The sequence below is a fragment of the Pelodiscus sinensis genome, chromosome 6, assembly GCF_052426305.1.
Source record: "Pelodiscus sinensis isolate ZL-2025 chromosome 6, ASM5242630v1, whole genome shotgun sequence".
NCBI lineage: Eukaryota > Metazoa > Chordata > Testudines > Trionychidae > Pelodiscus > Pelodiscus sinensis.
Genome location: NC_143057.1, coordinates 112,902,726 through 112,916,387, shown reverse-complemented (window position 1 = coordinate 112,916,387; position 13,662 = coordinate 112,902,726). Strand labels below are relative to the sequence as shown.

The 13,662-nt window shown below is 38.0% G+C and overlaps 1 protein-coding gene across 22 annotated transcripts in view; it reads right to left on the bottom strand.

Moving 5' to 3' along the window:
• Nucleotides 1-13,662, bottom strand: part of TCF4 (transcription factor 4) — a 336,615-nt gene that overhangs the window by 321,987 nt on the left and 966 nt on the right. For 3 of the 22 annotated variants that reach the window (XM_025181408.3, XM_014570226.4, XM_075932633.2), the window contains exons 1-3: nt 12,851-12,984; nt 11,957-12,048; nt 10,263-10,335 (exon numbers count right to left, since the gene is read on the bottom strand). In XM_025181408.3, coding sequence (XP_025037193.2) covers nt 10,263-10,335; nt 11,957-12,048; nt 12,851-12,911 — 226 coding nt within the window. In that variant the 5' untranslated portion in view covers nt 12,912-12,984. Of the gene's footprint in view, nt 1-10,262; nt 10,336-10,676; nt 10,848-10,931; nt 11,495-11,956; nt 12,049-12,239; nt 12,633-12,850; nt 12,985-13,190; nt 13,460-13,662 lie in introns of those variants that run through there. The other 19 variants (XM_075932639.2, XM_014570224.4, XM_075932635.2 and 16 more) reach the window with 16 other exon arrangements.

Here is a 13,662-nt window from a genome sequence, read left to right as displayed (position 1 = left end):
TATCAGAATTCAGACAGAGGGGTGTCCAATCTAGTCATGTATTCACAAAATATAATGAACTGGAACCCTACCACCTAATATATTGGTGCATCTGATTAGACAAAGTCTTTATCAAAAATATACTCTTGTTCAAGCATCATTTATTGGCTTAGAGGCAGGAATTATTGGGTGAAATTCTATGGCCTGTGTTAAGCAAGTGGACACACTAGATTATCATAATGTTTCCTTCTGTCCTTAAACTCTATGGGCAAGATTCTCACCCTTGTTCTAGTCATACTACACTGGCCAGAGCAGCATTAAGGGGTTCTAAAAACCTAAGATCCAACAGAGGCGTACCGAGGGTGTTATAGGCATGGAGGCAAAGGCAAAATTTGTGTGCACACACACCCGCCGCCGCCACACAGCAGGGCCCCAACCCTGGCACACAGCTGAGCCCAGCTCTGGAAGGAGGAGGGAGCTTGTATCACATCTTCCCCTGCTCCCTCCAATTTGGGGCCAGGCCCCTGCATACACTAACCCACCGGTGGAGATGGAGGAGGGTCGGGCTGGGGACGGAGAGGCGGGGAGGAGGCTCCAGCCGGCAGCAGCGGCAGGCAGAGAAAAAGCAGGCAGGGGACTAAATTGGTGTCCCTGCCCAGTATGGTGCCTGGGGGCAACTATCCCCTTCCCCCCCACACACACACTCCTGCCAACAGGAGAATGCCCTCAGCACAGAAACTGTATTCAGCCACATGCTGTATTCCAAAGACTCTTGCAAATCCTAGAATAAAGGGTGTGCCAGTGTGGGGCTGAGAATGGGAAGATATCCAGGGGGTGTCAAGAGATGGAGACTGGAGCACACAGTGCTGCAGATTCTAGCCAGTGCTTCTGTCCACAGACAGCTGGTGATAGGCTATCATACGGACAGCCCTGGCTAGGGACTGTGAGCTACTCAGAATCAGAAAGGCTAAGTTGTGACAGACACCTTAGCTCCCCTTCCACTTGGATTGTTAGTTCTGATGATGACTCTCATTCTATGAATATAAGGGTATGTCTACACTACCCTCCTAGTTCGAACTAGGAGGGTAATGTATGCATACCGCACTTGCTAATGAAGCGGGATTTGAATTTCCCGGGCTTCATTAGCATAAGCGGGGAGCCGCCATTTTTAAATCCCCGCTGCTTCGAACCCCGTGTAGCGCGGCTACACGGGGCTCGAACTAGGTAGTTCGGACTAGGGTGCCTATTCCGAACTACCGGTACTCCTCGTTTCACGAGGAGTAACAGTAGTTCGGAATAGGACCCTAGTCCGAACTACCTAGTTCGAGCCCCGTGTAGCCGCGCTACACGGGGTTCGAAGCAGCGGGGATTTAAAAATGGCGGCTCCCCGCTTATGCTAATGAAGCCCGGGAAATTCAAATCCCGGGCTTCATTAGCAAGTGCGGTATGCATACATTACCCCGCTAGTTCGAACTAGCGGGGTAGTGTAGACATACCCTAATATCTGTTAATGTATATTTCATATATGCTGCTCTTCATCATATATGAAAGTCCACTGACCTAACTACTCCCACTAACTTCAATAAGAATACTAACATGAGTAAGGGCTGCAGGACATGTCATTCAAAGCAAATCTGAAACCAGACAGTTAAAGCCCAATTAAAGCCTAGTTCTACTCCCCTTGAAGTCAACTGAAGAGTTGAATTTGATTTCAGTGAAAGAATCAGACACTTCTTAAATATTCAGTTTCAATTACCAATATTTCATCTTGTACTTTCAATAGACTGAAATCCCTGCTCATGTGAAAGGCACTACTTAAGTGTTTAATACATGATCTTAACCTCACAGGCCTTTCCATCAAGTGGAAGAGGAATCTTTTTTTTTTTTAAATCAACTCTGGAGTATAAAACAAATTCCTCAAACGTATTCTTCAAATATAACAGAACACGTGAAGTGCTGTTTCAAAGACAGATCGATAGAGTTAATAAACTCAAGATTGTCATCCCCACCAAAGGGGAGTCGAGAAAGTCATTCATTAAATCCTCAGCGTCATGAGAAAGCACAACAGCATTTATAGGAACAATACTGTTAGTACATCTTTAAATAAAATACCTTTTCACTGCTCTGAAATCCACCAAGATAAACTGATTTTAAACACACCTGCTTGTTTGATAAGCTGATCGACAGCGGTTTTATTTACTTTTGCAATAAAAGTAAACATGCCAACTTCCCTCAACATTTTTGCTATGTCTGCAAGTCTGTTAAGAAAAAAAAATACTTTAAAAGCCTAAAAAAATATTAAGAAAATTGTCTAAAAATTCACTCACTACTTCTGCTTTACCACAGCATTGCCAATGATTACTAGGCAATAAGCCCTCATTGAGAACAGCTTAGATAAGACATATGGAGGCCCAGTATTCAAAAGACGACACATAGCATGAAGGCACAAATCCCAAATGTTTATACTTCATAAATGCTGCTAGTGGTAGCAGAACTTGGGCACATGAGCCAGATCTTCTGAAGTATGCTGTATTACCTAACAACAGCAGGAGACGAGGACCTTAAAGATCTCAACGTTCTGGGCTCTTGGGCATTCAAATATAATTAACTACTCAAATGTGGAGACACAATTTTGGTAGTTAATTTTTAAAATCTGGTTCTGTGTTTAAAACTAAGATTCCTACATGCAGTTTGTTGTAGAGATTAACATTGCAGAATAGAGTGGGCCAGACTAATTGTCCAAAGTAATCTCAGTTTGTTCTTATTGTGATTAATATATACTGGTGCTTTCCAGACAGAAAAATTGGTCAAGATTTCTGTCAAAGGACCTCTATGAATTTAAAGACTTACAAAGATATAGACAAAGGTTAGGGAGGAATGCAACATACACCATTCTATTAGCTATAGCCTAAGCAAATAAATACATTTGTTAAATAGGACATGTATTACTCTGATTTTTCTATCTAGAGCACTGGTGGACAATCTGCAGCCTACAGACCTCTGTCTGCCCCCCTTCTCCATGCACCTCTCATACACTGAGGCACTGCACTTCCTACTCTTCCCTCTCCCTCCCAGCACTTTTGGAGCACCACAAATCCACTGATTTGCACTCCTCACCCTCCTTCCCAGAGCTGGAAGGCTGTGAATTTGCTGTTGGCAGCTCTTCAAGCACTGGGAGGCAGGGGGAGGGGTGGGGACAGAGCACAAATCAGATGATTGACGGCCCTCTGTAAGTGCTGGGAGAGATGGGGAGGAGTAGGAAGTGTGGGACTCCAGTGCCCCAGTGTGTGAGAGGCCCATGGGGGAGAAGGACGGACAAGGGGTCTGCAGATGTAGTCCCAATGGGACACAGGCTGCTGTGGGCCACTGAAATCAAGGAGGTCCACCCATGCAGCCCATTCACTCTTCTTGATTGTCCATTACTGCTCTAGAGACCAAAAATCTGACTTTATTTACAGCTATACAACCCAACCTACTTCAATGTTTTTGTCTGAGTGAAGACTATTGGATTTTGCCCCAATGGTTCTACAAGCATCTAAACACAATTACAAATAGTCTAGTAGCACCTTAAGGACTAACAAAACATGTAGATAGTATCATGAGTTTTTGTGGGCACAACCCAGCGGGGAGGGATAGCTCAGTGGTTTGAGCATTGGCCTGCTAAACCCAAGCTTGTGAGCTTAATCCTTGAGGGGGCCATTTAGGGATCTGGGGCAAATCTGTCAGGGACGGTACTTGGTCCTGCTGTGAGAGCAGGGGACTGGGCTCAATGACCTCTCAAGGTCCCTTCCAGTTCTATGATATGGTATATCTCCATATATAATAAAAAATAAAATAAACCCACTTCTTCATCTACATGTTTTGTTAGTCTTTAAGGTGCTACTAGACTATTTGTTATTTTTTAAATTTTTCCTTTTACAGACTAACTCATCTACCCCTCTAAAGCTTTCAAACAAAATGAGTTCATCCTTTGAAATATTTCTTATCATATAAAAGAATCTATACTTTTCTGACAAGGTTAATTTCTACCTCTTGTAAGGCTATGATCACTACCCTGATAACATTTATCCATAACCACGTTGATAAAAGATCTATATGTACAAATTATTAGAACACACATGAAGTTCCTTATTAAGTAATTGCAGATCTGTTATTTAAGCTTATGGGAACAGAGCAAAGTAGCATTATAATATCAAACATTGAAAAACCAAAGGCAGGGGTCATCCCAATTCTACTCCTTTCTAGGCCAAAAACTTGCAGATATAACATGTAGTTTATTATTAGAAGTAAATGTTTGATCTGAAAAACTTAGAAAATGACTTTATCCTATAGCTAATGAAAGAAAAAAGAATAATTTTAAGCTCAAAATAAAACTGTTTATATGACAGACTTTAGTGCTCTATGATTCCGAACATTCAAGAGAGAGATTCTGGCAATTAACAGCATCAACTTTCATTACATAGTTCTATTACATATGTTTATGTAACTTAGTTGTTCATCTGTTATTTAAGTGATTTCCTCATTACAGTGGGATGGTAAAGAAAATTTGCTGATGTCAAAAAACATTACATATTTAATTCTCAACCATCTTTGGATCCCAAAGTGAGTTTAAAACCTGTTATTTACTAACGTTAGTATCAAACACCGGACTTCCAAATTCAACCACAGCATAAATGGCAGCGCAGATCACACACTGAATGTAAGACGGCCAGAAAATGCGTCTAAGTGGCAAAGTGGTGCAACTTGCAGGATCTGTTGTTCAGCAGGTGCACAATGCAATTATAATTTATGCCTCAATAGTGTTCTATGGGAATCAAATTCAGTCGATGGGAGTTGCATTCACTTATATGAATGAATGTGAATTTGGTTGCCAGTGTGCGGGTGGTATGGGCACAAATCAAATTAGAACAAACCTATTGTATCTCACACCCTCCCAATAATCTCTTTTTCTACTGTATTCCTCTGTGTGCAAGTTACTATGTTTTGGAAATCCACTTAATGCCAAATCAGGGCAAGTAACATGAGTTTAACACTTGCACATTTTTAAAACTAACACTCACTAAATAACATCATTTATGTCACTACTTAATTTGGCCTACAGACTACCATGGCAGTTGCAAATGATTCTGTCAAGCTGCACTTTCAAGGTGACATTGGACCCGATCCATATTTTTTATAATTCAGACACTGAAAATATATGTTTCAGAACTACAGAGTATACACATGGGGTTACCCACAGAAAGGGGTAGGTATACCCTGATCATGATTAAACAACAAACTCATACTAGACACAAAAACAGATACAGCAGATTACAAAGTATGTGTATATGTTACAGTTTCAAATAAATAATAAACAGGATACTGCTCTCTATATAACCTTTTTTGTAAACTGTTACCTAAATTCTCTATCACCTTCCAAGGCTACAGTTTGTCACTGATCTTTCAGAGATTAAGAGGGTGTCATATTTTCCTTTTGATATTATATTGATACTAATTTAGTTTCAAATTTTAAGATATATTCACATAATTATAGATGGCAATTACTTTAGGATGCTCTTTATAGGGTAACACTCACTTTGACTCTGTAAATAACATACATGCTGCTAGTGGTAGCAGAATTACTCCTAAATGTTAAACTCCTGTAAGTATGTAGTATGCTATCTCAGGACCAATTCAAACACCACAATCTAGGCCTCATCCTACTCCAGTAGTCAACAGGAGATTTGCCATTGATGCTAATAGGAGCAGGATCAAGCCCTTTATACATAAACACAGCTGAAAGAATGGAAGGTATTCAGCGTTCTTTTTCATCCAAATCATAGTTACATAACATTAGTGATGAAAAATATGGAAGTAGTTGCTCTTGAGTACTTGAGTAACTAAATCCTCAAGGATTAACAAAAGACAAAATAAGAGAAGAATATCACAATGCGTAAATACAATCTGACAGTGAAGACTGAAGACTGGCAGATTAAATGAGCCAAGGGTCTGCGATTTCTACAAGTACTTTTTTTTCTCATCAAAGCACAAAAATGGTGGAAAGTCATGTCAAGTTAATATAAATGACACAAAATGCAAATAAAGCCCATGCCTATATTAAATAATACTTTTCTAAGTTTTTTTTAAAGAGTTCTGACTCTCAACGTAATCCAGTACAGATTTGAACATTTACAACTAGTCTTTCAGGGCACCTATTTAACGACAACACATAATCGAGTATCAATGCCAATTTCTACTTCTCAGTTTATTCAAACTACAGCCCTGCACGGTTAAAACTTTGTCTTGTTTTACTTTCTGCAGTTGAACAGTAATTCTACATTTTAAAAAAGATAAATAGCACTCCTTAAAAATCTCTCACAATTAGACATTTATTCTCTCACACACTCAAACTCCTACCGATACTAATGGGAGCTGTTCATACAACGGAGGTGGCACTAGAGCCAAATGCTACCAAAATCCTTTTTAAGATAAATATTACATTTCGTATCAGTTTTCCTGCTGATCAACTAATAATAGAAAAATATGCACTTTATCACAGAAGGAAATGCTAAAAAATTAATCGTGTTTAAATCCCTTCACATTTGGTTACAATTTACCCACAAACACAGCCCAAATCAAAATGACTTCAAAGTCAAACTGAATCTCAGCTTTCTACTTAGAAAAATAGTGATCACGAATTATTTCTTTAATTCACGGCAACCTTTAATCAAACAAGAGACAATTAAAAGCAAGGTTTTAAATCTTTTAAATCAATTGACAAATTGAGTAATGTCTATGCTAACAAAGATTTTTCGCGCAGTAAGAATGGCCAGTCCTAAGCATTCATTTATTGTATTGCTTGCTCTCATCCACACAATATTCAAACACACATACTGTGAGCAATCTTTAACAGATGCTTGAAAACATAGGCAAAATTAAATACTTGCAGAAGAAGCTGCCGCCAAAATTTAACACAACTAGAAGAGAGGGAGTTTGTAACCACCATATAGTAACTGGAAATCTGAAATGTGCCAGATGTGACCAATGTACTAGATCTAACAAATTGTTCCATACCAACAATATTACATGTGTTTCAAAATTTATTCTCAATAATCAAGAACAATTATTATCTCTTTCTTATTTCCTATGGTTCATGCCCAAACTGCTAACTAACATTATTTATTGTACAGAACTGATATAAATGGAGGAAATGACAAATATTCAGAAAATATTTTGGAATGTTAGAAACATAGATTGATACATAGACTGATATTTTGGCATGCTCTCCTAAAAATTAAAAAGGGTTGATTCAAATGGACATGTGTGTTTTTAAATTTGGTTTAAGACCACTGACTAGCAGGTACTAAATCACTTTACAAATTAAATATACAAGTTGAAATAACTCTAGGGAAGTTCTCTTAAAAATAATTCCAGTCCTCACCAATTCCCCCTGTTAGGGTCATAGAGTCTCTGAACCAGCATGGCTGAATTGTTTTAGTGCTCTCTGCTGAACACCTGCAAACATCAAACAAAAGCTTCTGGTCCTTTACTGGGTTGACAAAAACCTTTCATGTGAAAAATGCTCCATGGGAATGTCATGGCTGTGGCTCAGATTACATTCCTTTCTCCTCTGCAGACTCACCATTTCTTAAGGTGGTAAGATTCCATGTTTGTGAAATTAAAGAGTAAAGGACACATGGCTCTACTTTATATTCATTCACACGCTACAAATCACAACAGAACGTCATGTATTAAATGAGTAAAAAGATTACTTTAAGATTAAATGTAACCACACTTCGCAAAATACAGTTGGTTTCACCTCACTGCATTGGACTACTTCTCTTTGGGGTCTTTTATGTTCTGAGAAGTTTCAAGGCAACACATGTGCCTCTTCAACACAAGAAATATCAGTTTTTACAGAGGAGTAAAGTCATTTGTCTAGGCAAACTTTTAAAATGCATCTGTCCAGTGGATAAAAAAAGAAAACTGCATTTAAGTCTCAGTTTTGAACAAACTGTATTAACTAAAATAAAAAAAAACTCTCAATGTGTTTAACTGGGACAATAAATTATATTTCTGAATTACTAATATTAATATTTTAATGCTGCTGAATATTCATCTAAAACATATCTTGCAGTAGTTTCCAAGGCACTACTAAAGAAAGCTAACTGACCAACAAGAACACTATGAAACAATGATTTCACTTTTTCATCATACAAGTATATCATCAGGCCACAGATATATGATTTAGTGCACTAGGTACAATACTTTCAACATGTGGGCAGGGTCATCTTTTTTGGGAACCAATGAACATGTATTTTAAATTATTCCCTGTCTTATTACCAAACAGGAGATTTTTATATACTGTAGTAAATTGCAAGTTATTTCCACAAAGAATAAATGTACACTCTTTTTCACACCACTGTGAATAAAATTTACCAATATTTTTCTACATATCAGATAGCATAATTCTACCCTCTTCTGTCACAAAGTGATATATTTAAGCATATGCACATTATCATAGATTGTGAGTTTATATATGAATTTTAATTAGAGGTATTATTTTAAATGGTCCACATCTTAATATTATTGACTTACCTCAGTTCATTAAATCATTTGCATGTCAGAAATGATGCTCCAAAGTATTTCTATACGTTCAGTTTTAGACATGATACATCACTCAAACTTAATTTCACTAAATTATAGAATTTTTATCCTATGTTATTTTATCACACTGACTTCTTGAAGACAAATTTCTTAAATATAACCATCTAGTTAATTGTTGCTAGACAAGAGTTAGCTACTGCATTGACTGTACAAAAGCATGACAAATTGATTTGTCTGGCATGAATGCTTAACACTTCTGTTCAATGAAAACAAATATATTGAATATTATACATTTAATGAAAATAGCTACTGTAAATATAGTAATAAAAATAGGGTTACGCACTTTAACATTAGAAATATTAGGCAAACTATGACTATAAAGATACTGAGATGAGTAAAATCTCCAAAATCACCACACTGAAAATAACTATATTTATGATAAACATTCATAAATATCTTATTATTTTTAGAGGAGACCAAAAAATTAGAGTTGAATAGCTGTAAGAAGCAGCTAATATAACAAATATTATACACTACAGACTACCTTCAAATTAATGGTAAGAAAGTCCTTGTTTAGAAATTAAATGTTAATTAATATAACAGTGCAATTCATAAAAATGGTTATACTGAATGCACAGAAAAGCTTACTCTTATTATTTGAGTACAAATTGAAAATACCAGACATGAAATTATATGCAATAACTTATCTAGATAGCCAGTGACAGTTTGCAGTAAAGACTTACCCAAATTTACCATCTGATATAGAGCAATATTCTGCATATAATACTGTTATGTACATTGTACAGTTATGCCAGTACTTTTAAGACATTTCAGGTGTTTTAACTGTGGATATATATGTGACATCCTAAACACTACATGCACCAATGTGGAAACCCTCTTAAATGGAACTTAACAGATAAAAGAATAAAGACATTTAAATGAGTCTCATTTGAAGTTGTCAGGGATATAAATATTTCCCATAAAAAACTGCTCTCTAGTTGCCAGACAATCCTTGCACAGGTGTCCTATTGCATACATGGGACGAGATATCTATATCTATATCACCACCAACAAGGATCCTATTCATTAAAAAGTTGTCAATATACTACAACTACAAAAAATAATAAAATATCCAGTTTATTTTACACAACTGTTTGAAAGCAGCAAAACATGAAAAGGTACTAGTGTATCAAATTAAATAGAAAAGCTTTCAGATTTCAAGTTGATCAAGTATATTCTAATAGTAAATATTAACTTCTAAAATTAAGAATTTGTTCCTTTAGTACGCTTGATCTTTCTATTATGATTTTTATTTGTTTGTTTGACTGATAAAAAAGACTTTATTCCTATTTAGAAACTATGTCGTATCTTGGCTGTTTTGGTTATTGTCCATCACATACAAGCACAGAAACTGAATATTTAATTAAAACATTTTCCAATGCTTGATTTAAAGAGAGATAAATTTAATCTAGATTACTTAGAACAATTATACTGTTGGCTTTTTTATTTGCAATAAACAACGTATGGAAATATTTGAAAATGTTCTAATCAGACTTATCCAAATAATAATAATAGTTCTTGTATAGTGCTCAATTCATGTGGTCTCCAAAACAGATTAACACAACCAAAACAGACAGAATGCACGTAAATAAACAGGAACATATTTTAACTGTATGCTAAGCAAAGGTTTTACATACTTGAGCCAGTAAAATGTCCACTTGCCAAAGAAGTTGGTCCATTTTTCCCACTGCTCACAGGAGGTGAAAACATCTACAAGAAACAAAGAAACATTACTGCTGGAAAACAGGAGATTCTTCTGTTTATTGTTAATTCAAAGTTCCTTCTACATTCTCTACATAAGAACACTAGCAGTTTATTTAACATGAATCATCCATCTCAGACCCGAAAATGGTACAGTATTTCTTACAACCCCAGCCCCTTACCATCACCACCTTTTTAAAAAAAATTAGGCTCAGCATCCCAAACAATATAACTAACATTTGGAAAAATCACAGTCCCTAATAATATTACCCAAACTTAGTGAGGAACAATCCCCAATCAAACTCTTAGGTTGACAAAGGCGAGGGAAAAAAAAAAGTTTATGTTGAAACCTTGGCCATAAATGTAGCAATGTCCATTTCCATCCCGTTTTAGGATTTGCCTGTCATCTGTGAACCCAAATAATAATAATGCAAAGTGCCACCTGCCCTAAATTCTCATTTCGTCTCTAATATGAGAGCAATTTGAAGCAAGACTCTCTCTCTCTCAATCTCTCTTCCCCTCCCCCTTCTCTCTCTCTCTCCAGCATTTATTTCGACCCTAATTGGTTTCCCTCTTCTTCGACGTGTCTAGTGGATAGTACGCACCTTCCCTGAGTCAGAGCCTGCAAAAAGCGAAGGAACAAATGGAAAAAGTGCAACAAGCAAAGAGGAGGCTGCAAAGCTGCCTTAGGCTACGTTTCCTGGCCAAACTTCCCAAAGTCATTTCTCCAAAGGAAAGTCTTGTGCAGCAGCAGCAGCAAAAGCCTGAAATAGCCTCATTTACAAGGTGATTTTGATTGTTGTGGTAGGGTTGAGATTCTTTTTAGAACACACATGCATCTTACACCAAACTGATTTTTCCTTAAATAAATGCTCCTGACATATTGGGAGGAAGGGTGGAGAGAGGAGGAGGAGGGGAGAGGAAGGATGGGGGGGGATAAAACTAGACAAGTGCACACGTCCAGGTTCACATTTGCCCTCAAAGCTAGGCTATTTACAAGAAACCCAAAGAGACGAAAAAGTACTTTAAAAAAGCACCATCTATCCAGGTGTCCTCAGGAAAGATTTAAACAGGCATAAGGGCAGCAGAAGCCATCTGAGATTTCAGTGAAAACTTTAAACTGAGACAGTTGTGGATTTCTTTGCACTCTCAATGTGCCAAAAAAATGAAACAAGGGAAGAACTGAAAGTAGAATATAAGTAACTAATTAGTAATTAATTAGTTCTTGTGCCATCAACACTTTGACAATGTAAAACACAATGTAAGTGCTGAGGAGTAGTATATTATTGTTAATATTAACTAATGATGAGAAATGTCCATTTTTAGAAGGGTCGATTTTTTGTAAAAATTTCTGGACATCCATGACATTAAAAGTAAGCTAGGAACAAAATTACATCTCCCATCACGAACAAGAAAATATAATAAGACTTGTTTTGTTTTTGTTTTTTTAAGCGAGCATATTTACCATGAGTCTAGCTGCTGATTAAAAATTACCCAATGTACTTAGATCACAGTTTTGTTTTGGGTTTTTTTTTTGTTCTTGTTGGGTTTTTTTGTTGTTTTTTAGTTTAACAGATCAGCTAGAAGATATGTTTTACAGCTGTTGTTAATTTCCACCGTTGTTTCTTACCGCACTGAAATCCAGTAAATCACTCAGTTCTTTGTCCGTCCCTAAGGCAGCCATTCGCTGTTGGTGATGCATTTTAGCAAAATCACACAAACCTAGAAACATGGAAATAACCGCAATCAGAAACCCAGTCCCGAGCCTTAGAGGAAACACAATCGGATTTTGGTGGGGGGGACGGGTAGATTGGGAACGGGGGGTGTTGAGAAGAAGGGAGGGGAAAAGATGGAGGGGCAGCAAAAACAACAACAAAAAGGCGATATTGTATTTCCAAAGAGACGATCGAAACCTGGTAACATCCACGCTAAACCCAAATCCAGAAAAAAAAATAGAGCCACGCTCTCAGCGCATCATTTATGCAACAGGAGGTTCAGCGAGGAATGAATGAGAATCGCAGAGAAGAAACTACAGCCATCCGCTCCTAACTTTTTTTCCTTTTCCTCCTTCCACGTAAAGTGGCGTGTAAAGAAATTTAAAGAGAGACACAAAGTCTTTAGAGAGACGAACCGCCGGGTGCAAGGGGAAATCAGAGTTGAGGAGTGAAAGGGGTTGGGGTGGAGGGCGAATTCGAGCTTTGACAATTAGACCAAATCCCTCATTTAGGAAAGAGGATGGCTAAAAAATAAATAAATAAATAAATAAAAACCACCCCAGGCCCCTTTGCAAAGTCATCAGTTCGTGTAAAGTGGGCAGCGGGAGGAGGGGGGCATAAGGAGACTCTTTCCATAAAGCGCTCCCAGCTCCCGTGGAGGCAAATAAATAAATTCAAAAAAAAAAAAAAAGCCGCGTGTTGTGCAAGCCACTTCCAGCAGCGCCAGTCCGAGCCCTCAGATCCGAGTTTAGCTCCACCATTACCACCGGCCGGCCACCGATCGACTCTAGCCTGGCTCCAGTACGTACCGCCCGAGAGAGGAGAGAGGGGACTCCCCTTCCAAGCACAGTACCGAGCTCTGGGTTTCATTGCTCTATCCCCTGCATTCACCAAGCACACACCGCTACCGCCACGAAAGAGCAAGACACGGCAGAGCTCTGACTCTGAACCAAACTCTTTCTGCCTTAGGAGAAAGCAAGAGGGAGGGAAGAAAAAAAAAACCCCGCAAACAAACCAAAACAAGCCGGACTGCAAGTTCAGCAAAGGAAAGGGGACAAAGCAGCAGCAGCAGAAACAGCGCGTTCCCCTCTGGCTCTGGGATTTGCTTTCACACTAACACCTCCAAAAAAGAAAAACGCAATCGGGCACCTCATTTTCCTCCATACCCGCAGATCATATAAGCTTGAAATCCCAGTCAATTGTGGCCGGTTTCTTCCCAGGCCGAAGCACTTTTAAACTGAGTATACTTTTAAATTTCTTCAGCTCTCACAAATACACATGGCAAAGCAAGTTTATACTAGGCTGTAAATACACGTGATGCAAAGACTTTGCCAAGCAGAATAATATTTCCCCCTCTGTATTATCCAGGTCATGTTTTAAAATTCTGTTTTGGTTTGGCTGTGATTTTTTTTTTTTTGTACCTAACGCTACATTTTCACATGCTGGGTTTCAATCTACAGAGAGTATTGCTGCAAACTTTGGGGGGGGGGGGAGGGGAGAGAATCAACCATTTGATTTGTTTTGCACTCAAGTTTCTGGGGACGATGCCAACGGACCCTTCCCACTCCATCCTTACAGCATGTTATACTTTTACTTCAAATTTTCCTGCTACAGGCCCCAT